We start from the raw sequence: 23,175 nt of genomic DNA, 5'->3' as shown, positions 1-23,175 counted from the left end.
TTAAGAGACACGAGCATGGTACAGGCAAAGCAGCCATCAGGGATGTATTTATCATGGGTGGGTCTGCTTTTAAAATGTTTTCTGAAACTCTTGCAAGCGTTTCCTGGCTTTTTCCAAAAACTCCTGGTGTATCTTGTTTTGCTCTAAGATCTGCTGTTGAAGGTCACGGATCATCTGGTTCTGTTTGTCCTCATCGAGAAGACCGTTGTCCAGAGAAATATTTCGTTCAACAGGCGGGGCCTGGATCCCTGTGGGATACGATTTAAGGAGAGCCAAACGCATCCGTCTACGCTCCCTGCGTTCTTCCTCCAGCTCAGCCTTGTAATGGATCTCCAAGCTCATGTTGGGGTGTTCTGTCAGCTCCAAAAGTGTCTTTTGCCTTCTCTGCTCCAACTCTGCCTTCTGCTTTTGCCTCAAAGCCATCCAGCTTGATACACAGTCTGCCTGTTTCTGCAGGTAAGGCTTGAGACTATCGTCGTCGTCCACCACAGGTGATGTGGGTGTCTCCTGTACCGACTCTGGACTGAGTGAGAACAAGTCGTCTTGTTCTCTAGATGTTCCTGCCTTAACAGGCACTAGGCTTTCATTCTTTAATGGGCACTTTGCCATTTGTTGGTACCTGGGGTACTCCGTGTCACTCAGTATCTGTTTCAGATTGACTTTGGACCACATCTCAGAAGTCTCAACCTCTGTTGGGCTCTCAGGCTCCTTGGTGGTTTCTGGCTCCTCCGTATTCTCCTCCTCTCTCAGGATGCCAAAGTTCTCACTCCGAATCTCTGAGTAGCTCTGTTGCTCATCTGGATTCTGGTCCGCCTTGAGCCTCTGTTCAAGGTGCAAATTCAGATGTTTCTTCAGCTTCCTATTTGTGTTAAACAATTCCTCGAAGGTAGATTCAATTTCTTTGTGCCACTGATTCCTGTTGTTGTACTTGCTTGGGTGCCCCTGGGCTTCAGCCCCTTGTTTGAAGGTATGGTCAAGGGGCAAGGACTCTTCTAGGACTGTTGCTTTGCCTTGCAGACTCTGGTCCCTGAGGTTGTGAGCAAGTCGAGTCCCCTTTGGTGAGGGCCGCCTCCCCTCCCGGAAGAATTCCTTCTGTACTTCTTCCCCGAATTCAGTTTCTCTAATACCATCAAAGAATGGGTTGAACTTCCCCATGTCTGCCCTTCTGGTCACCCGAGGGCCCAAGGGCTGGTATCCACCACGGCCCTTACTTGAAGACACCCGTCTCCCTTTACCCTTCTCAACAGGGTTTGGGCCACGGGCTTTGGTAGAAGTCCGTCTCTCCGTGCACGATGCCTTTTTCCGGGACTTGGGGTGATGTCTGGAGTGCTCCTCCCTGCGGCCCTTCTCCTCTCTGTAGGCTGCTCGGTTTCTCTCCTTAGCCCTTGTGTGTTTTGGTGTTCCTCTCTGGTTCTGTTCATCCAAGCCAGAGTCGCTTCCCACGGCCCGCTCTGCTGCCTCGTCCAACAGGTGGGCCAAGTAGAGGCGTTCGGCTTGTCGGACCTGCTGCAGCCGGGCCTCATGCCACTCTGCCTTCAACTCCTCAGCCAGGCGCTGCAGCTGCCGCGCCTTCCACTGCTGCAGAGTGACAGTGTCCTCCTCTGGGGATTGCGTCTCTGAAGGCTTCTGCCTCAAAACCAAGGCTTCATCTTCGGAAGAGGGGCTCAGCTGAGCTGCTCGCTCTGTGTCTCTCTGCATTTCTGTGAGTTTTGCAGACATACTTGTAAGGAAAGGCGGCTGTGGCCGGAAGCAGAGGTTGCAGGTGCGGGTGCCTGGGCACCCACAGAAACCACAAGAGATTCACAGCAAACCTACAAGGTCAGGAGGGCACAGGCCGCTCCGAACAGCTGGAGGAGAGTGTGCAAAGCCCTGGAGACAAGTGTACACGGGGTTTTCAGTACAGGATACACTCAAAACCACGATCACCAGATTTCTTCCCAACCTCTGCCCACTGGCATCCCCTCCTTGACCCTTGGTTTCCGTCCTGAACACCTTGGATGTTGTGGGTACGCTGTGGGGGTTTTCTTGTGGGGGTATGCGTGTCAAAGTATGACTGCAGAGGGCATCTGGTAAGGTCTGGAGATGATTTTTTGTCATCACAACTAAATAGAAGAGGTGCTACCCATCTGCAGCTGGGGACAAGCCAGGGATGTCACTAAAGATCACTAAATGCACAGACAGGGTGGACCCAGGACAAAGGGCAATAGCAGGTAACACTCCACCCCGGGAGGGAGGCAAGGTTAGGACGCAGGTGTGGGGGGAGGTTGCAGAAAAGAGCAGCTGAGAACAAAGGGGGAGGAGGGGGTCCCCTGCCAGTGCATGAAAAGCAACAGTGTAGCCTGACCCGAGGTGAGAGCTGCAACAATGTAGCTTGCTGCTCACAGGTGATGAGATGAAAGAGAGCTGCATGGAACTGTGTTCATACATCTGTGTTTCAAGACTGTATGCACAAGAGCAGGGGTGTGCGTGAAGGAGTAACGTGTACACACATGCTTATTACGTGGATGGAGTAAAAACCAGAGAGAGATGCAGGCACACACGGATCTGTGTGCATGTCTATAAGAACAGAGTGTATGCAGGCATGTGTATGGGAGAGCACATGCTTGCTACATGGATCTAATACAAACCAGACAGAGAGGAGGAGACATGCACATTATGTCATGATGCTCGGCCTGGGACTGTGAGGTCGTTGGGGAACTGTTGTGTGTCCTTGTGGCACCAAAAGAGCCCATCTTTGCCAGACCTTTCTAGAAAAGCTGTGCTTCTCAAGGGGACAGCATCACGCCTGTTACCATTTGGTCACTATGGTCACATGAAGAGCCCCCAACCGCCCTTTCTTTCAGTCCCTATAGGAGCAGGTTGACCCGACCCACTTAAGCCATTGTCAGTCACAACCATCAGAAAGCAGCTGTGCATGGCCATTACTGATAATGTCACAGTCCAGGCTCCTCTGTGCATTAAGCAGCCATCGTGAAGGCTTCCCTTTTGGAGATGGGGATCTCCCTATATATGGTTGGCGTGGAACGTGTGATCTTCCCATCTCAACCCCCCAAGTAAGTGCTGAGCTTATAGGCACACACTGCCACACACAGCACAGATCACTTTTGTCTAGCAGCCCTGGGAGGTAAAGCCCTGTTACCACCTGAGATTCACAGATGGGGAAGATGAGGCAGGGAGCCAGGGGACACTGGAGCCATATCACATCCTAGAAAGGGGTCAACGGGCCCTCTCTGCCTAGGCAGACCACAGGGCCTTTGACCAGCCACAGCCAGTCACACTACACTGACAATGACAAATATGCCTTTGTGATAGCTCCTTTCTCCAGACCAGGCAATTAGACGCATGTTCTTAAAAAACAACAGCTGATATTACTCCCACCAGCCTGACAAGCACCATGGTAGCCAAAAGGAGAAAACTAGAGGAAGATGGAGCCCTCAACTCAGGGACTGAGATTTTCTTTCAAAGCATAGAAAATAATGCTTTTTTTTTTCTTAGTTTTTTTTTTAAAACAACAACAACAACAACAACAACAACAAAACCAAATGGCTTTGACACCGGAGGGTGCCTACACTCAAAGAAGAGGAACCCAGACCCTACCTTATATCGTACAAAAAAATCAACTCACAGTGAAACCTATATAGACCTAATGTCAAGTCTAAAACTATAAACATTTAGAAGAAAACAAGTGTGTGTATGTGTGTATACACACACACATGAATATTTATACATACATACATGAGTATATACACATGTATATACACATGAATATATACATATACATATACATATACATATACATATACATATACATATACATATACATATACATATACATATACATTCAAAGCCCTGGCTTAGGCAAAGATTTCTTAGATGTAACAGGAAAAACCAAGCAGTTAAAGCAGAAATTGACAGGTGAATGGCATCACAAGCTGAGCTTGTACCCCTTCTGCAAACACCAAGGTTTTCAGACCACAGATCCAGAAGGAGACTACAGATCATAATATTTGAACAGCTCCATGAGAAGACAACCTAACAGTATACTTGGCTAAGACATACAACCGGAGGTCAACGGGATGACTCAGCAGGTAAAAGACCTTGCTACACAAGCTTGTCATCTTGAGTTCAAGCCCCAGGATCCCGTGAAGGGGAATCAACAGCTGGAAGTTGCCCTTTCACCTCTACACATGGGCTGGGGCACACGCAGGCACTGCTCACATACAAAAACAATGTAATAGATACGTTTTTAAAAGATACAAATAGAACTGTCAAGATGGCCGAGCACTGTTCTTCCGGAGGACCTGGGTTCAATTTCCAGCACTCATGTGGGGGTGTCTCACAATAGTCTGTAACTCTAGTTCCGAGGGATATGACACCTCTGGCCTCCATGGGCCCCACACTCATGTGCACGCATCACCTGCCCCAACACTCATCCCCTGCACCTCGCTCCCCCTTCTAACCTCACAATCCCATCCCTACCATCCCACCCCACCCCACCCCACAACAACATAATTAAAAATAAATCTCTCTCTCTTTTTTTAAGGAAAAGATACAAAGATACAGATACATTTCCACAAAGAAGACAGATGCATGGCTTAGAGAGAGCATGAAGAACCCCAGTCACCAGAGAGAGGCAGACTGAAGATGCAGTCAGTGGGACTGTCTCACGCCCTCTACAATCGGGAAGAGCTAGGGAAACTGGAACCTGCATCCTGTGGTGGGCGTTTAAAATGGGGCAAGGCACTTCGTCAACAGTCTGGCAGTTTCTCTAAAAGGCGGCCGTAGACGGAGTGGCCTGGAATTACCACATCGAAGTCTGTAGCCAGGAGAAATGGAAGCTCAGAGACACCGGATGATTCAGACCCCGTCTCACACCACACCCTGAGCTTTACCCACGTGGGGAATAGCCTCATCCGTGTTGCCATGGGTGGGGAGGGTCTGTGTTGCTGTGATTATCTCTTCGATGGCGAGAGACCCACCTAAGGTGTAGAGTCTATGTCTGAGCCTGGAGCCGGTGGCTCCCATCTTTCTAGCTGGTGACAATCACTAAGATCTGCTATATTTTGGCCACCCAGAAGTGGCCCCATCTCAGTCAGTGACCCTTACCCTCGAGGAGAAATCTTTGGGACAAAGTTGAGTGAATAGGGGCTGGAGAGATGGCTCAGCGGTTAAGAGCACCTGACTGCTCTTCCAGAGGTCATGAGTTCAATTCCTAGCAACCACATGGTGGCTCACAACCATCTGTAAAGAGATCTGATGCCCTCTTCTGGTATATCTGAAGACAGCTACAGTGTACTTATATATAATAAATAAAATAAATCTTTAAAAAAAAAAAAGTTGAGTGAATAATAGCTAATTCCGGAGTTCAGGAACCCGCGTCCCCATGACGGTTACCTTTTAGCTCTTTCCTGTGCCCTTCCCCCACCTTTCTTGTGACCAGAGGACAGGGTTCCACTAGGGACTCAGGGGGAATCCTTGTTGAGCCTGAGATTGCTAAGGAGAAGCACCTATTCACCTGGTGTCCTCATCAGCAAGTCCCAAATGTCATCCACAGCCACCAGTAACACAGACACCTGAGCCAAAGGGGATCAGCACCAGGCTGCCTTATAAGACCCTGAGGTCCCCCTACACACACCTCAAAGGCAATCCCAATGCCTTTTGCGCATTTGGGTAGAGGAAACGTCCAGTGCCTGCCCCCCCAGAGAAATCAGGAACCAAAGTAATACACTCAGAAGCCGCGTGCGGAGGCAGAGAATGGGCTCACACCAGCCAGGCTGGGTCTCCTGCAGCTGACCTGTGTAGATTCTGTCTCTCTAGTGAGACATCTCTCTAGGGGCGTCATCCTAGTACCTATGCCCCGTGGATGCCCTGGGTCTGCTTTCTGCACATCCACAAGGACAGTCACACAGCTAAACAGTGGCCACCCAGGCCCTCTACTTGCCGGTTTCGTTGTGACCGTGTGCCACACCCTCCTACCAACAGGTTCACAGTGGCCACGGGGATAAACCCACCATCTCATTGTAGCTGACCATCGATGTGGCCTGAACGTTCATCAGATAACGAATACGGCAGATGCCACCACCTTCTTCAGACACGGGGAGACATATCAAGTACCACGACCTCAAGGGAGGCCGGGGGGACTTGGGAGTATGTGTTTTTCTACAGATGCTTAGCCAAGCCAGGGGATACTTGTGACGTCAGGGCCAAGTGGAGCTAGCTGGGTGGACTCAGCATCCATAACCACAAAACCAGGTTGGCCGTAGAGCAGGTGACTTCCTATCACTCCTGGGCTTCACACACATCCCCTAGTCTCTCTGCAGATGCATCATGGGGTAGCCGGAGACTCAGAGAGGTTTAGTAACTTGCCTAAGGCCATCCAGCCCCTACCCAGCATGCACCAAGGTCTCAAAATCTCAGCAGGCAGACCCTGATCCAGGTTCCTAACCTGCAGAGAGGGAGTCAGAACTGGAAGCTACTTCAGGATCAAAGCACATCAGCTTTGTTCGGGGCTGTGTTTCTCCTCCGGTTACTCCTGAGGCCTGAGGTGAGCTCACAGGTGCTTCCTGGGTATTAACCCAGGACCCAACAGTGCCTCTGAGTCTGCCAGACGTTCGCCTGCACGGTTAGCTCTCTCATGCAACAACCTCTGAGTCCCTAGGATTTCTTACAAGCCCTCCTGTCTCCTACTCACCCACCCGCCCGTCACTACAGTGCACAGCACCAACCTACAATGGCCCCCTGTTGTCCTTAGGAGCAAGTCTCCAAATCCCACCCACAGGCAACAGCAAGCATAGCCCTGAACCTCTAGCAAGATCTGGGCTCCGCCTTAGTGAGATCCCACCCCAGCCTGTGGGGCAGCAGCGGGGTCAGGTCACACTGTGCTGCCAGTCACACAGCGGTGCTCAGTGCTGCCCAGCATCTTCACTGTGCCCATGGGGAATCGTCATGGCAAGGACACGCTTCCTCCATTCTCCACCTGTTCTCCCTGGGACATCCCACAACAGGAACTCTTCCACAGCCTGTATACTCAGGACTTGGATACCAGCATACTTTTGAAACACACAGAGATACCTATAGATTAGTGACATCAGCTAGAGGAAGCATTTCTATACAGCTCAGCCTTGCAGTCTCACACATACAGCCTGACACTGCTGTATCTCCCGAGAGTGACTGGCACATGATGTACACCGTTCACCTGTTACACAGCACCACTCTGGGTTTTTAGTTCTTTGGGACAACATAGGGGATCCTCAAGGGCTCTTAGGATATAAACGACCCCCAAATCTAATGTGGGTTTAGTAAATCAACTTTGTATAACCGCCTGCATCCTTCCTGCTGGCTAGAACTGTCCCCTCTTTCCCTGATAGCAACCTGTTCTTCTAACTGCTGTGGCCTGGTGCCACAGGAATAAATGTCCAGCAACAGAATCTGACAGAAAAGAGGACAGGAGTACAGAGGTCAGTGGGCCTTTCCCTGGCTTCAGAGACCCAAGCTTTTGACTCAAGACTCACTCGTCCTAAAATACAACACCCATAGGGCGCTGTTGACCCACAAGGCAGACAGAAAATCAGCCGCAAGGCTCCAGCTTGCACCGCTCTTGTGTGGTTTTTTGATGATACTGGGTCCCACCACAGGCTAGCCTCTGACTTGTGATCCTCCTGCCTCAGCCCCTTCCGTGCTAGGATTACAGGCCTCGTGCCACCAGGCCGACATCACAAGATTCTTCCTACAGTTTGTATCCCTGGTCAAATTTGACAGGACAACATGCAACAGGAATGCACCGAAAAATTTCACCGATTCTGTCAGTCAGAGTGTCGGGGCCTGAGAGACCCAAGCACTGTTTGTGGCAGGGAGCCCCAGGGTGATTTCTATCTGCAGTCGGAGAAGACTCTAACTCTGGGCTGGACATCCTGGGCTCAGACAGAAAGAGGGGCATTGGTTGGGGATTTAGCTCAGCGGTAGAGCACTTGCCTAGCGAGCGCAAGGCCCTGGGTTCAGTCCCCAGCTTCAGGAAAAAAATAAAAGAAAAAAAGAAAGAAAGAGGGGCATTTCCATGATGCGGCTGCCTCGCCCTGTCTCCACCAGGACGTCCTAACGTCAGATGAGACGGCCTCTGTCACTGAGAACGGCACCTGACTTGAAGGGAGCGCAGCCAACATTGAAGGTAAAGACCACATTAACATCCGGGAAGCTAAAGGGCAGACTGGGGTCTGTGATGTCAGAGGGATGAGAAGTGCCTGTGACAAGGTCACAAGATACTCATTTTAAAGGCACAATGAGGGGCTGGCCGAGGAGGTGACTCAGTCAGCAAAGCTCTTGCCTAGTCAGCTTGAGGGCCCGAGCGCAGATCTCCCATGTAAAATACCCGGGTTCAGCAGCTCATGCTTGAGACCTCGCTAAAGGGGAGGCAGGGACTAGGGGACCCCTGGTGCTCACTGGCCAGGCCGCGCATCCAAGCCGGTGAACTCCAGGTTCAGTGTCTCCATATGTGTGGTAGAAAGCAAACGAGGAAGATGCCTGGTGTGGGCCTCTGGTGTCACAAAACCCAACAATCAAATGGAAATCATGAGAGCTAGGCCCAGAGGTGCACACCTTTTAGTCCCAGAACCTGGGAGGCAGAGGCAACGAGAGTTCTGAGTTCGAGACCAGCCTGGTCTACAGAGTGAGTTCCAGGACAGCCAGGGCTACATAGAGAAACCATGTCGGGGGGTGAGGGGGAAGTGGGGGAATGGCTAGGAAAGTACTGGATGACGAGGAATGGACGGGATCTGAGTAACAACAGCTGGACTAAGCGTCCGAAGAGTAAGGGAGAAGCAGACGTACAAAGAGATTCTCCCCAGATGGTTTTGAGAAAGGAGAGAGATCAGGGCAGGAGGAGAAAGGCCAGCAAGGATCTCAGAAGGACAATGCCAAAAATGAGAGGCCTCTGTGGGGGGCTGGTGGGCTCTGGAGGAGTGCAGGTGGTGAACAATGCTATCTCAGTCCCTCATCTGTGAAGTGGGTGACGGCAGCCTCTCCCACCAGATGCTTGGCCAGTTATGTGGGGAGAGGGCGGTACTTACTGTGTGTGTCTCCAGATGACTGAGCCAGGCCAGTGAGGACACATTACAGGGAGGCAAAGGTTGGCCGGGAGAATGGAAGCGCTTTCTATGGAGCTGTCTTGAAATCATTGGGTAGGCAGTGAGACGCCCATCACTGGAGGCATCCAAGCCAAGCCCAGGTGAAATAAATATCAGAAATGTCAGCTTGTCTTCCCACCCCCCACTTCTCTGAGTTCTAGCCTCTAAGACTATACTCTACGACACTCAGTACGCTTCCTTACACCCCCGTACCTGGCCCCTCCTCCCTCAGCTAAGCCCCAGAGAGGGCCTGTTCCTAAAGGCACTGGGCTGCATTTTGTAGACGGGATACCAGAACCTCTTCTGAGGAAGGCGAGGTAAAGTATACGTCCAGGCCAAGCTCATAGCTGGTTTTCACCCAGATCCTGGGGGTGGGGCTACACGCTGACATTTGACCATCTCCCCATGCTCTACTAGAAGAGGGTGGGCTCTACCAGGCCAAAACAGCAGGGCAGCCAGTTGAAGGGGTGGGGGACAAGCTCAGATCCCCAAGGACAGACCTTGTAGCAAGCTGCCCTCTGACCTCAGGGTCCAGGTATCCACCAACCAAGATAGGTCCTTGTGGTTGATCCAGCTGGGGCCTTACTAAATATAGGGGTGATGTTCACCACTTGCTTTTCAAGTCCCTAGCCAGCTCAGGGGCACCCAGCTGCCGTTCTTACTCTGCCGTGACACCTCCCCCTCCTCAGAGCAGCTTGTCTTCCCACCCCCAACCCCCACTGTCAGCACCTATTCTTGCTGGTAAGACGGACTTTTAAATCTGCATCAGTTCACGTGGCCTGGTCACACGTTCTCCCCCAACAGCCGGGCACAAAAAGAACCCCCCCTCCCAGAGGAGAAGAGGCAGACACCGAAATCTTGTCCTAAGGTGGTCCACGTGGGGTCTCGGGGGTCACTGACCCAGGTTAGGTGGAATCACCACTCCCCACCTCTGCCAACAGCCCCCCGTGTCTGCCCTGGCTTGTTAATCATGGGAGGCTGTTGCTATGGGAACAGCAGAGCTGTGTTGCTGTGACATCACCTCAGGGGCGAGGTCAGAGACAGAGACAGGCCAGCCAGAGGACAAGCTTTCAGGTGAGAAAAGCAATCAGAGATTTGTCTCAAGTGGCAGGGATCAGCTTTTTGAAGGTGCCTGTTTGAAGAGGTGTTGATGAGCAGAGGCCCGGCAATGTAGAAACCCTCAGTTCACAGCCACAGCCTGGAGGACAGTCCTCCCTCTCCTCAGCCTGGCAGCATCATGACCTCCTCAGGCGGTGCTCTCCCTCCCCAGCTGTCAGAAGATTAAGAGGACAAACTTGAAGGTCACAAGGACAGGCACTTCCCATCCCTTCTCCTGCAGAGAAAGCAGCTGGCTGGACTGGGGCAGAGGGTATGGGCTACTTCCCAACAGCTCTGAGAATCTGAGGTGGGAGAAGAATCCTAACCCGGGCTCCAGGCCTGGCCCCGGCTCCTCTTTCCCTCATAAACCTACCTAGACCTCAAAGCCAGACATCCGTGACTGTGATTGTAGTGCGGGACCATCCTCTGAGGGCTTAGTTTGGGGAAGGTGTGTTTGTAAAGAGTTGGAGCTTAAAGTTTCTACCTAGGAAAAGGGAAGGGCAGGGCAGGCTGATCTGTGGAGAGCACAGGATGAGGCGAGCCGAGCCTGGAACCACAGGCTTTGGCTGGATGGAGTGAGCCCTGGGAAAGACCACTGCCCACGGACTGGGGGCGGCATAGGCGTTATCCACACAGGAGGAACTTGCTCTGTTTTTCTGGTCTCACACTCTTGTGATGGTTTCTTTTCTATGTCAACTTGACTGAACGGAGGAATACCCAAGCTAGTTAATGAACTAAGGGACACCCAGCGAGCTGGTTAATTTGGAGCTGTTTGTCTCTGTACAGGATTAGCTTTGAATCGTATGTCTCGGTCTACAGTGTCCACGCTTGAGACCCCAGAAGATGTGAACATCTTCTCTGCTCAGGCGTGGACATAGATCTGTTGTCTCCGGCCGTCAGGGCTCCTGGTCCCCTGTCCTTTCCACTCTAGACACTATCCGCCCCCATTCACAGATGAAATCACACCACTGATCTCAGGTCTGCAGGTGGCAGCTTGGGCTCTTTCAGCCTGTGGGAGCCCATTCCCACACCAAACCCTGGGTCTTCTCTCTGTGTTGTTTCTCTGGAGAACTCACAAACAGAGCCCTGGGATTGATCTTTCTGCCTCTTTCTCCTCCTTCCTGGTCTTACATCAACCCTTCAGCAAGAGAAACGTTCCTGGAGAGAGGTTTCTAGAATATGCTGGCCCTTTTGACAGGTGGCTCTTTCAGCCTGCCCCAGCAGGCTCACTGCTCTCAGTTCCCACACCTGGTGCTGTCCCACTTGGCTCTCACAACACCTCCCTGGTTGCTCCTAGAGTCCTAAGCTCTGTGTTAATCCAACCAGCAAGCTGGGGAGATGCTGGCTCAATTTGACAAAGTGCTCGCTGGGTTGGCATGAGGACCTAAGTTTGATCTCCTGTATCAAACTGGGGTGGGTTGGAGACACATTCTTATAATCCCTGTGCTGAGGAGATTTAGACAAGAAGTGAATCCCACGGGGGTCACTAGACAGCCAGTCTTGCCTAACTGATGAGCCTCAGGTCTACACACACACACACACACACACACACAGAGAGAGAGAGAGAGAGAGAGAGACAGAGAGAGAAAGAGACAGAGACAGAGACAGAGACAGAGACACAGAGAAAGACAGAGAGACAGAGAGGGAGAGGGGAAGGGAGAGGAGGAGGGGGAGAGGGGGAGAGGGAGAGGGAGAGAGATGGGGTAGCTAGGAATAGTGGAGAGCTCTTGTAATCCCAGCACTAGACAGAGGGAGACCAGGGATCCCCAGGGGACTCGATAGCCAGCTAGACTAGCCTATTCCATAATGTCCAGTGAGAGATATTGTCTCAAAAAACAATGTGTAGGACTCCTAGGGCCTGATAATTATAGATTAATTGCTGGCTCCTATACATACGCACATCGGCACACACATGTGCACCCATGCAAACACGCACATATGTAAAAACCATCCACATAGCCACACTAGGTAGTACATGTCTGTAATCCCAGCACTCAGGAGATGGAGGCCGGAGAATCAAGGCCAGCCTGGGCTACACGACACCCTGTCCCGAAAAACAACAAAACAAAACAAAACAAACAAAACCCCTGAACATGTACTGTGCTAGAAGGCAGAGGCTTCGCTGGCTGCGGCAGCCAAGGCTAGAGGGGACGAGGCTGATGGCTGCCTGTTATTAGACAATCCTAGCAAGTACTAACTCGAAAAACACATGTATAATTCAAATCCATTTCAGTAAAAACAAAAAGGAGTGCACTTGCACACAGGAGTCCGATTCCCTCGTTTGCCCTCATTGTTACATTTTAGTTAAAAACACCCAAGCCAGGCTGGGGGAGGATGCTCGGTGTTGGAGTGCTACAGTATCGGAGGTCCTGAGTTTATCCCAGCACCACAGCAGTGAACAAATGACTTCATACCTGCAGGCTCCCAGCAGTATTTCCTTATGACCCCCAGGCACTGTGTGCAGCTGCTTTTAGCCTGCCTCCCACCCCACCGGGTAGGGCAAGACTGAATAAATGTGTGGCCAAATGCTGGCTGGTGTCTGTTACCAATTCTCTTGGGGGAAAAACAAAATTCCTGGATACAGGTTTATTTTTCTAATCCTGATTGCTTCTGCCTGCATGCCCATGGGAGACTCCAGAAGACATACGTTGAGACACATACCACATCTTTGCCACCAAGTCTCCTGCCCCATGGAACAAGCACCCTCCAAAACCAGGAAGCCTGCCCCTGTTTGAGTCTCCAGGGACTCCCGACACTGCCCTTGTACTGGGGACCTTAGGCGAGTCACAGACCTTCCCACCTTCCCCGTCTGGAGGAGTAGAGGAAAGCTGATCTGAGTCCACATGTCCCTGAAGGGAAGGGTGCCTCCTTTCCATCCACAGTGTCACAGTATGAAGGGCTGGGGGAGATAGCCTCTTCTGCCCCCTGGGCTTTTGTCCCTGTAGCTCCCAGGCATAGGTCACAGGTTTCCCGGGTGTCTAGACTTCTAGAAGGAGACAGTGGGACTGTCACCTGCGCAGCTCCTTGGGACATCTTAGCCTGTGATGAGAACTTCACAACAGCTTCTCTACTACACTACCAGAGTCTGTTAGTCAGGCACCAACCGGTTGCTAGAGAAGAGGAAACAGCTAGGAAGGCTCATAGTAGGGCCTCAATTAACCCACGAGGCTCTGAAGCCGGGGCTCCTGTCCAGATAGCTCTCCTCCTTCATTGCCTAAGAGCCAGCTGGCCAGTGTCCTAACCAGGTCTCTGTCATAAACAGAGGTGCCTGGCAAAGGCTAGGCCTGCGGCAGCAAGTTCTGCCATGTCTCTAGAAAGTGCTTGAACTGCGCCGGGGTGCCAGGAAAGCCAGAGCCCCCTGCAACCACAGCTAGGAAAGGGACAAGGTGTCCAAACCACACGCTGACACCCCCCCCCAAGACACACTGACAAGACCTCTGGGCTCTCTCAGAGGGAAATTCACACAAAGAACCATGCTCTGACCACAAAGCACCTAGTTCTCTCCTAGGAGCCCAGGGCAGTTTGGAGGGGACTGACTGTAGCTCCAGGGTCAGCTTGGAGAATGGCTCCAAGGAATCCTTTCTCAAGTCCTCCTGCTTGCTTCTAGAAATTACAGATGAAAATTACCATACCAAACACAAACCAGAAAGTGCACCAAGGCCAAGGACAGAGAAGACTTGACTACAAGGAATGGACTATTGAGGGCTCATGCCTCAGGGTCTAAATAGTCTCTGCTATATTCATTCAGTCCCCACCGTTGTAGCATAATATAGCCACAGATGACGCCCAATCTCAATAAAACTTTATTTACAACGGGCCATCTGTCCAGCAATGAGAGTAATTTTGCCAACCATGGAAAGAGGCCAGGAAAATATTGGGATGTTAGCTGCCTTCTGTGGGGCGAAGTCACACAATGAGATGGCACATGTGTCCTGATGCAGCATGCCTGGCATACACAGGAAAGGGCCGGTTCCTCTGGGGAAAGGAACAACCCGAGGCTGCCCTGGAAGCCTCCGATGACGTCACTCGTGCTCTGAGTGCTGTGAACTAGACAGGCCATCTTGGAAGGGTCTTGTGGTCCAGTGAAAAACACTAAGCCACATGCTTTAAACACGATGTGTATGTCTGTGTGCACATATGTGTGTGCATGTCAGTGCAGTGCCTGCAGAGGCCAGAAGAGGACATAGGATCCCCTGGAGCTAGAGTCACGGGCAGCCGTGAGTCCCCTGACATGAGTGCTGTGAACAAAACTGAGATCCTCTGGAAGAGCAGTCAGTGCTCTTAACTCCGGAACCATCTCTCCAGCTCCCATGATTCGTGCATTTTAAGGGGTGATCGGTACGGTGCGTGAGTCATGCCTCAATAATGAATAATACTGACCAGCAGAGCCCTTGTTAGAGATAGAATGCAATACTCCCAAGGCAATGCCCAGAACCTGACCCATGGCAGAAAGAGGAGGGACACACCTCTTGAAAGTCGTCTTCTGACTGGGGTGTCTGTACACGCATGCACACACGCGTTTAAGAACAAAAGCCTGGAAGGAGACTTGTCAGCAAATTTACCACGATGGTGGCTGCCCACCCGACTGATGGGGTCCCACCCTCACGTTTGGTGATAGCTATTGAGGGCTGGGCTGATTCAAGGCTTTCCCTGAGACCCTCCTGTATGGAGAAGGAATATAGTTCCCCATCTAAAACCAGGATTACGCTTGGCAGAGCCAGTAAGGGCCTGTGGCCAGGGCCTTGGAGGAGTTGAGCTTCCCATCCTAAGAACCCAATTCTTCCCACCCTGAGGTTGGACTTATCAGTTCCAAGGCCGCCCTGTACTCGCCTCTGACATCCTGTGCTCCCCTTGTGCAACACTGATTAGCTGTGTCCCGTTATGTGAGAGCTTTGGGCGGACTCCGTCCCATTCCAAGATGCTGTACTTTGTAATAAATTTTCTTGGGAAAGGACACAGCTTGTGCAAGACCTCCGGATACCAGCTTGCAGTGTTTATCTTCTCATCCCCAGCTCCCCCACTTAGGACTCCATACTGAAGAATGACCTGCTAATCCAGGCCAGGCGACAGTACTCTGGCTTCTTGACCTGGGTGTCCACTCCGTACTATTGCTAAAATGGACGCTTGAGGGTGTGCACATAAAAGCCATGGGCTGGGCAAGAATTAGGAATGGCCAAGCTCAATACCCAGGCCACCCCTGGGCTTGTGGAGCCAACTCGCTCCGAACCTGTTTCTGGATCAGCAACGTGAACCTATTTGCAGCAAGCAACGGTTTACTTTTTCACAGAAAGAATGGATTCACAGGAGAAAACCGGCAGACAAGTCTCAGCAGCCGCAGCTGCCACTAGTACTTCGTACCTCCTTCAGGGTGCTACACGTCACTCCTGGACCCTCAGCCTGCTTCCCAGGGGACCACTCCAAGTCCATGTGGGTACGAAGTGGCACCAACCAAGAATCACTCCTCTTCCTTAAAGACCTCCTTCCTACGCACAGGGCCAAAGCATCCTCGGGGCCACGAGCACCCTCCTTTGTCAGTCTGGGCCTTGGGATGTTTTTTGCTTTTTTTTTTTTAAATCTTTATTACTGTGTGCGCGTGACTGCATGCGTGGTACACAGGTGGAGGTCAGTTACTTTCCTCCTACTGTTCTGTGGATCCTGGGGCTTGAACTCCACAGGTTTGTGTGACGAGGGAGAGCCGTTTTGCTAGCCCTGGGCTTAGACTTTATCTTATGCAAAATGGAGGAGCCAAGCAAAATGGAAGTTGAGGAGCAGCAGGAAGTGAGGGTGTGGTTCCTCCAGCACCTGCTGCTTCAAGGAGGCTGCCATGATGGCTGCCGGTACCTCCCAGGACCCTGGCTGTCACCTGTTCCCTGAGGGGGCAGAGACATCAAATCTCTCTCTCCATCGCTCTAAGGACCTGGTGATACCTGCATCTCAGCCGGTGATAATGTTGACTAGGGTAAGGCAGGTCCGGCTCAGGGTCGGCACAAAAGAAGCTGACGGGCCTGGCTGCTGTCACCAATAGGTTCTGCTCCTGAGCCGTTGGCCTCTGTCCTTCCGCCTTCACCCTCAGTCTAAGAGGGACATGACTGAGCTACTGTCTCCATTTCACAGATGGGACTGGAGGCAGGGAGTCAAGGTCACTGTGCTGGTCTCTGGCCATCACTCTGGGCAGAGCCAGACTCTGGCCACACTTGGCTGTAAATGTGGGCGCCCCGCCCTTACTGGCTCCTCCCCCATTTCCTGTTCTCTGCACAGCCCCCTTCCCCCTACATTTTCCACAGTTTGCTAAAGAGCTGACTGGGCACTTCCTCACCCAGACCCACAGAACTCACAAAGCCCTGTCCCGCCTAACCAGCTGGCCAGGCAGGGACACACCTGCTGCCTACTCTGGTGTGTGGGTGTTTAGTTGTAAGGCCCCATTGTCCTTAATTAGTCCTAGCTCAGGTGCTGGCGCTGCCCCATAGTCACTAGATTGTCTACATAGGGCCCCTGACTCTGAATCGCTCCCAGAAAGCCTCCCCGGGTTCCACTGACCATACCCCAGGCCCTGAAGCTCTACCAGCTCAGCCTCAACCACATTGGCTCCTTTCTCCTTTAATCATCCCAGGCCTTTCTGGCCTTGTTTCCAGGTCCCTTGACCTCCCGGGTTATCTGACCTGATAAACTCCACACCACATGATCGCCCAAGGCTCTAGTATAATCTCTCCATCCAACAGAGCCTTGTCAAGGCCATAGACAAGATCACCCAGGAGCTAAATCCCATCCTACATGTCCCTCGTCCCTCAAGACAGGTGCTGGGGGTGACTCATTCTTTACAAATTCCTTGGAGCACCTGTCAGAGAATTTAGCAATCCAAATGCAACTATTCAATTGTGCATGCGTAGAATAAACCACAAGAGAAGCGGGTGTCTAAGTCAGTGCCACATTGGGCCCACATTGGGTGTCTAAGCCACACAGTCACGCCGAGCCCTCCGTGCCCAGGGGTATCACGCAGCTCTGATTAATACTTGAGCAGCTGACGGAGGATGAGTTTCCTCCCCAAGACTACAAAGAATCCCTCTTTATAAAAGTCAGCCCTCAATTTGCATGGCAGCATACTCTCCCAATCTGCCTTGTCAGGACTCCAAAGCTTTAACATGCTTGTCTGACACAGCCCCATCAGGGAGCAGCTCACTGTGTGGGAACCCCCCAGACTAACCCTCTCCATCCCCACACATGGGAACAATGGCAGAGACGCATCAGGCTGGGACCACAGACTGTGGATTCCAGCCATCTTAGACTTGGGGTGGAGGGGCATTCAGATGAGTGGGTTCCACGGGGTTTAGGACTGCAGGTGCTGGCTCTACACCACAGACTCTCCTCACATGCTAAGCATCTTGGCCACCCTTGGTTTAGAAGTCTGCCTTCTTCCTTATCCTTTGACCACCTCTCCTCCCCACATCTTCAACACCTCATCCGCCATACCTGGGGACACTCACAGCCCTGGCTGAGCACTCTCGACAACTATGTAGCCATTAAACATTGTATCATTATCTTATACAGACCCAGCAACCAAACCAAGACCCTGGCTCAGCACTCTCAACAACTATGTAGCCATTAAACATAGTCTCTGACTCTGCTGTCGCCACATTGTAGAACAGCTGCAGGATTGCTTGGACCACCTTAAAAATCTCCATGATCTCAAGGCTCCCAGTGTCCATGATTCAGGCCACCAATCTATAAAGTGAGTGTCGTCAGGGACTTGCTGTGGGTCCACTGTGGGATGCAATGCACCATGTGACTATCCAGAGGGATGATGATTGACCCCAATCTACACCAGCACCTGAGCCCTCTTCCTCAGTAACTGGGCACCTACACCTCTCTCTCTCCATCCAGCCTGTCTACCCAAATGATGCTCGCTCTGGACGCCAACAAGGTACACTTAGCAATGTCTGTGGCATTCTTTCCCAGCCTGCGTCCTCTACGCTGCCCATCCTACACATCTTTCTTCTGCCCTCTGGAGAAAGAGCATCCTAGTCTCGGGATGCTTAGTCCCAGGCTTGTGTGTGTGCATGCTAATAGCATGTGTGCATATAACCAGAGGCAGAAGAAACATCCTGTGCAAGTGTTTGAGCCCAGCTCAGGGTGTGTGTGAGGGGGTGTTCCTGCATGACCCCTCCTCCATTGCCTGAACCTTCCTCCTTCCCTTTGCTTCTTTGCTGCTATTTTTCTCATTCCTCAAGATTCCTGGGGGCCTAGAGTGTATCTCTCAAGTATGTTCCAATGCAAGCGCTCTTCCCTACCTACAGCCCTAAGCATTAGGCATCATGGTCCCCTACCAGATCCAGTTCTAATCTAAAGAGCCATCTTGTTCAAAGCTACGTGGAGGTCTGGCTGAAGGAAGGCTGTTCAGGAAGCAGCCTGGGGAACTGACCCCCCCTCTCACCAGAAGAGGCCTAGGCAGGTCCTAGACTGGCACTGAACACAGTATGTGGGAGAGTCCACACCTCCCTGCTTTATTGGTGCTCCATTCCTCCTTAGCTCCAACCCTGAGAGCTGTTCAACCCTGGGAGGGTTGGATTCCAGAGCCCCACCCCCACCCCCAGGAGAACATACTCATCGGAACACTAGTCAAAGGGTTCACGAGCCCCCTCCTCAATGGCCAGCAGAGTCTTTACCTTTGTAACCTGCAAATCCGTTCCAAGTTGCTACATGCTTACCCCTAAATTTGGCATGTTTGTCACTTAGAGTAATCATGTTCATGAGCTGCACAAAGTCTGACTCTCTTTTAAACCTGCCAGTGACAAGTGCTGCCACTCGGCAAGGGTCTACGTGTGCCTCCTAACCTTGACCATCCATCCACCCTGGTTGTAAGTCTCCCTCCCTAGTGGCTCATTTCTCCCTCGCATCCCTGTAAGGCAGAGCCAGCCGTTCTGGACTTGTGCATTGGAACAGACGCCTGAAGACCAGGAAGAAAACATTTCTTCAGAGAGCCACTGCCCACCAAAGCCCTGCAAAGCTCACAGGGCCTGGTGGTGCCTTGTTTTGCTTTTTACCCTAAACAAAGACAGACTCCTTACTGAGTGTGTGCTGCACACTTTCTGGAGTGGCCACTCCTACCTCTATGGTCTCTGTCACCGCACACACACATTCAAACAGACCCCATAGAAAGCCAGTATGTCCTCACCCTGGTCACCCTGGGACCTAGTACCTGGCCCTTTGGGTCTTGGCTTTGGCTTCGGGTCTCACTTCCTGGGTAGAAGGGGTGGGGTTTTGTTTGTTTGTTTGTTCTGTTCCCCAACCCCCTTTATTGAATACCCTGATGCCAGAGAGCAAAGTAGCCAGGGTGTGTGCCAAGTAGCTGAGAGGACTTGGTCACTCCAGCTCTCCCATGTGGTGCTGCCGAGGCTTGCAGTAGGCGGTGCAAGACTCCATTAGGTGAGAGAATCAGACCGGCAGCGTGCCTGAGCAGTGCCAGGACACGGACACATGTTTCCAGTCTGTCCTGACCTGAAAATGCCTTCCAGGAGTGGGCCAGGCCATCTCTTATCCCTTCTATCGAAGGGTCACATTCTCTTTGCCCACACAGCTCCAGACCTGTACTGGCAGAGAGATCCCTCCCAGGAATCCAGTCCTGGGCAGGTGATGCACCAGTCAATAAAGCTGCATACTGACCACAGCTGCAGGGAAAGCCACCCTGAGTCATGGTTCTGGGTACACAAAATCTGAGGCGCCCTGAAAAACTTCAGCAGCTGAAGTCTGGCCTGGGCCTTCTGTGTCCGCTCGGGAACCCAAGACGAGAGAGCAATGGGCATTTCTGATCCTGGCCAGACCAGGATGCCCTGCTGAGCAAGTCACAAATCTGTACCACTTCCGGGAGAACAGACCCTGGGGAGGCTGCTGCTGACATGGCGGGATCACTGCTGTTCCCCACTCTCGGTTGTCAGCCCCTTTTTTAGTCCAAGCTGGTCATTCCTGGAAGGGGTGAGTGAGGCTAAAACAGAACACCTAGCTGTGCTGAGTTCAGCAGTGCCCCCTCCACAAATTAATGGCCACCCAGAACTTGTGAATACAACCCTATTTGGAAATCTCTGCCGATGTAAACAAGTCAAAATGGGTTCTAGCAGACACTGAGTCCAATGGCTGGTGTCCTTATAAGAGGGGATTGAGCACAGCTGTATGTAGACAAGGAGAAGTAAAAGGGCTTCGCCCACCATGCCCCCCAAGAACACTAAGGTGTACCAGCAGTGTCCCCCTCCTAACTGGGCCAGACTCCAAAAAGGAGCCAGTCCTGCCAGCATCTGGATTGCAGACTTCTGAAGCCCAGAACCACGAAACAGTCGGTCCATTGCTTTGGGGCACCCATTTGTGAACATCTGTCACAGCAGCCACGGGGGACGCTCCCCTATGGGATAGGGTCTCTGTGCTGGGAGGAGTTCGAAGTCTTGGCTTCATGGTGACTTAGATTCAATGCTTTGGACACCAGTGCTGGGAAACCTTGGCAGAGGAGATCAATGTGCGAGCAGAAAAGGACCTCTAGGCATTGACGAGAGTCTCAGACCTCTGTTCCAGACCAGACCAGTGCAGTTCCCACCCTGGCACTGCCTTGGCTGGGCAAAGACAGAAGAGTCTTTCTGAGCAGCCCCCCAACCTGCAGCTATCAGTGTGGCTATCCCAAGCTAGCTCTTTCCCACCCTGTAGACCAGGCTCTCAAGGCCTGCGTGCTGCCTTTCTCTGAGTTCTTCACAACTTGCTGGTCAGACCTGTCGTCTAATACCCTTGCACTCTCAAATGTTCTGGTACTCACTCCCAAAGGATGTCCCTGGAGGAAAAACACCAAGCATTCCCTCGTTGGAGAGGGCCACTTCCTCAGACCCAAATTTTGCTGACCGTTACAGAGCCAAACCGCACAAAGACTCCCATTTACCCCAAATCAGACTGCGTTTGCAAACTTCTCCACACACATGCACCATGCCCTGTGCCCAAGTGGTCAGAGTTAGGCAGCTCCACAGATAGGATCGGCTAAAACCCTCCAAAAAGCTAACCAGGGTGGGGCTAGGAGCCACCGGAAAGGGCACCAAGAGGACATTTCTGACACCTGGAGAAACAGGAACCGTGGCTTCTGTCTGTGTGGAAGAGGGGCATAGGATACTCAGAAGAGATGTAAAAGCCAAACCAAAGGGAAGGTGGGCTGGGAGTCTCACCTGCTGAATACCTGAGTAGTGTGGGAGAGGCCTTCAGGGGCTCAATTCCAAGTGGAGCCTTCTACTTCTGCCAGCTTTTTCAGGTCCACATAACTATATATAATCCCCCTACCTGGGTCGATAGTACCCATCCTTTGGGTAAAGGAGTCCTAAGGGTAGCATACGCCAGGCAATCTAGGCAGCCACACAATCCCATGACCTATAGTCAGCATCGTCGTGCCCCCCACACCACCCCCGTTTGTGTGTGTGTGTGCATTCTGAATAAAAAAAAAAAAATCAACAGCAGCAAATACTAAGGTTCCTGGACCCTCCTGGCCCTGTTGGTGGGGCCTTCTAGGGGACACGCAGCGGGGAAGTAGACTCTAGCAGTCTTCCTCTGTCCCTCTGAGCTCATGGGATCTGCGTAGGGGGCTTCCATTCTGCCCTGTCAAGCAAAAACCCCCAAATGGCTGCAGAGGAACCCTCCTCACCCAGCCAGCACCTCACCTGTGGAAGTTTCTTCCTGGGGTTCCCAGTCCTTTAGCCACCGCACCCCCCGCGTGTCCCCCACTCCCCCACCCCCAGCGCTGGCATCCCAGGGAGGCGGCCTGCCAACACCCAAGCGTTCCCTGGCTCCCTTTCCTGGGGCCGGAGCTGCTGCGGAATTTCGGTGGAATTTTGAGGTCGCCAAGCATCTTCCAGCTCAGAAGGGAAAAGAAAAGAGAGGAACGGGGGAGGGCGGGGGTACGGGGGAGGGAAAAAGTGTGCTTGGGGCGTTCAGTTTCAGGATGGCAGAGGGAGCCCCAGCGGGCTGCACGGGCAGGGAGGTGGGCCGCGCGAACCCGGCTGCTTACCTACGTCTGCATTGCAAAACGCCTGTTGCGGGTGCACCGGGGAGCAGCTGCAGGCGTCGGCCGGGCGCAGCAGCGTGGCCAGCAGCAGGAGGCCGAGCGCCAGCCGGAGGCTGCGGGCCGCGGCGCCCATGGCGGGCGCGCTGGGGGCCTGGGTCCGGCTGCTGGGGCGCGGGCTGGGGCGCCGGGCACGCCCCTCCTCACCTGGCCCGCTCCCCCGCGCAAACTTTCTGTCCTCTTTGTCAAGGGGCGAAGAGGCGAGGGGACAGCGCAGGGCAGTGCACCCGGCGGAGAAGAAAGAGGCTAGGGGGCGGCGAGCGAGCGCAGCCCGGCTCGGCTCCTCCGCTGCCTTCTATGGCTGTGTTTGCTGCGGGCTCGGGCCGAGCCGCCGTTTTATTGCGCTCCGAGGATCCTCTGCTCCTCCTCTCGGTGGCTGACGGCCAGTGCAGGCCGGGCGCTCCCAGCAGCCCTCCTCCCGCGCCGCGCCGCGCCGCGCAGCCCAGCCCTCCCCAGAACCCCGGCTTTTGTTGTGTGCCCAGCCTGGCACAGGCTGCGGGCTTCCCGCACCACCTGGCACGCTGCGCCGCAGGGCCACGCGCGCTGTGTACCTGATTGCGGGCCGGGGTGGCACCCACACACTTCTGGTTCCCCCAAACGGCCAGCTGTGCGACGGGTTATTCCTGATGGGCCCCTGATTCTGGGTGGAACTCAGGCCTTGTCCCTGAAGGCCACCAGGCCGCTGTCCCCCTCGCCCGCCCTGTCCATCCCCACGACCCCCCCCCCAACTTTTTCCTCTGGCCAGGCCCCAAGGTCTTCTTTACTTCTCTTTCCCAGGATAAATTCCAAATTCCCTCTGGGGCCAGTGTCACTCCCCATCCCCCCTCCCATGGGGGAGGGTGGAGTGCTTGGAGGCCTTAGAATTTCCAGCGCCTTTGGCTACTT

At 52.8% G+C, this 23,175-nt stretch overlaps 2 protein-coding genes across 2 annotated transcripts in view; both read right to left on the bottom strand.

The window, feature by feature from the left end:
- Timp2 (TIMP metallopeptidase inhibitor 2) overlaps positions 1-22,618 on the bottom strand; it is a 49,652-nt gene extending 27,034 nt beyond the window's left edge. The window contains exon 1 of the mRNA XM_032912084.1: positions 22,237-22,618. Coding sequence (XP_032767975.1) covers positions 22,237-22,366 — 130 coding nt within the window. The 5' untranslated portion in view covers positions 22,367-22,618. The remainder of the gene's footprint in view (positions 1-22,236) is intronic.
- Positions 15-3,127, bottom strand: Cep295nl (CEP295 N-terminal like). Its single transcript, XM_032912083.1, has one exon. The coding sequence runs from the start codon at positions 1,717-1,719 to the stop codon at positions 70-72; it is 1,650 nt and encodes a 549-aa protein (XP_032767974.1). The 5' UTR covers positions 1,720-3,127; the 3' UTR covers positions 15-69.
- Positions 22,619-23,175: the final 557 nt, after the last annotated feature.

The sequence above is a fragment of the Rattus rattus genome, chromosome 9 (genome assembly GCF_011064425.1).
Source record: "Rattus rattus isolate New Zealand chromosome 9, Rrattus_CSIRO_v1, whole genome shotgun sequence".
NCBI classification, from domain to species: domain Eukaryota; kingdom Metazoa; phylum Chordata; class Mammalia; order Rodentia; family Muridae; genus Rattus; species Rattus rattus.
This window is presented reverse-complemented; position numbering and strand designations above follow the sequence as displayed.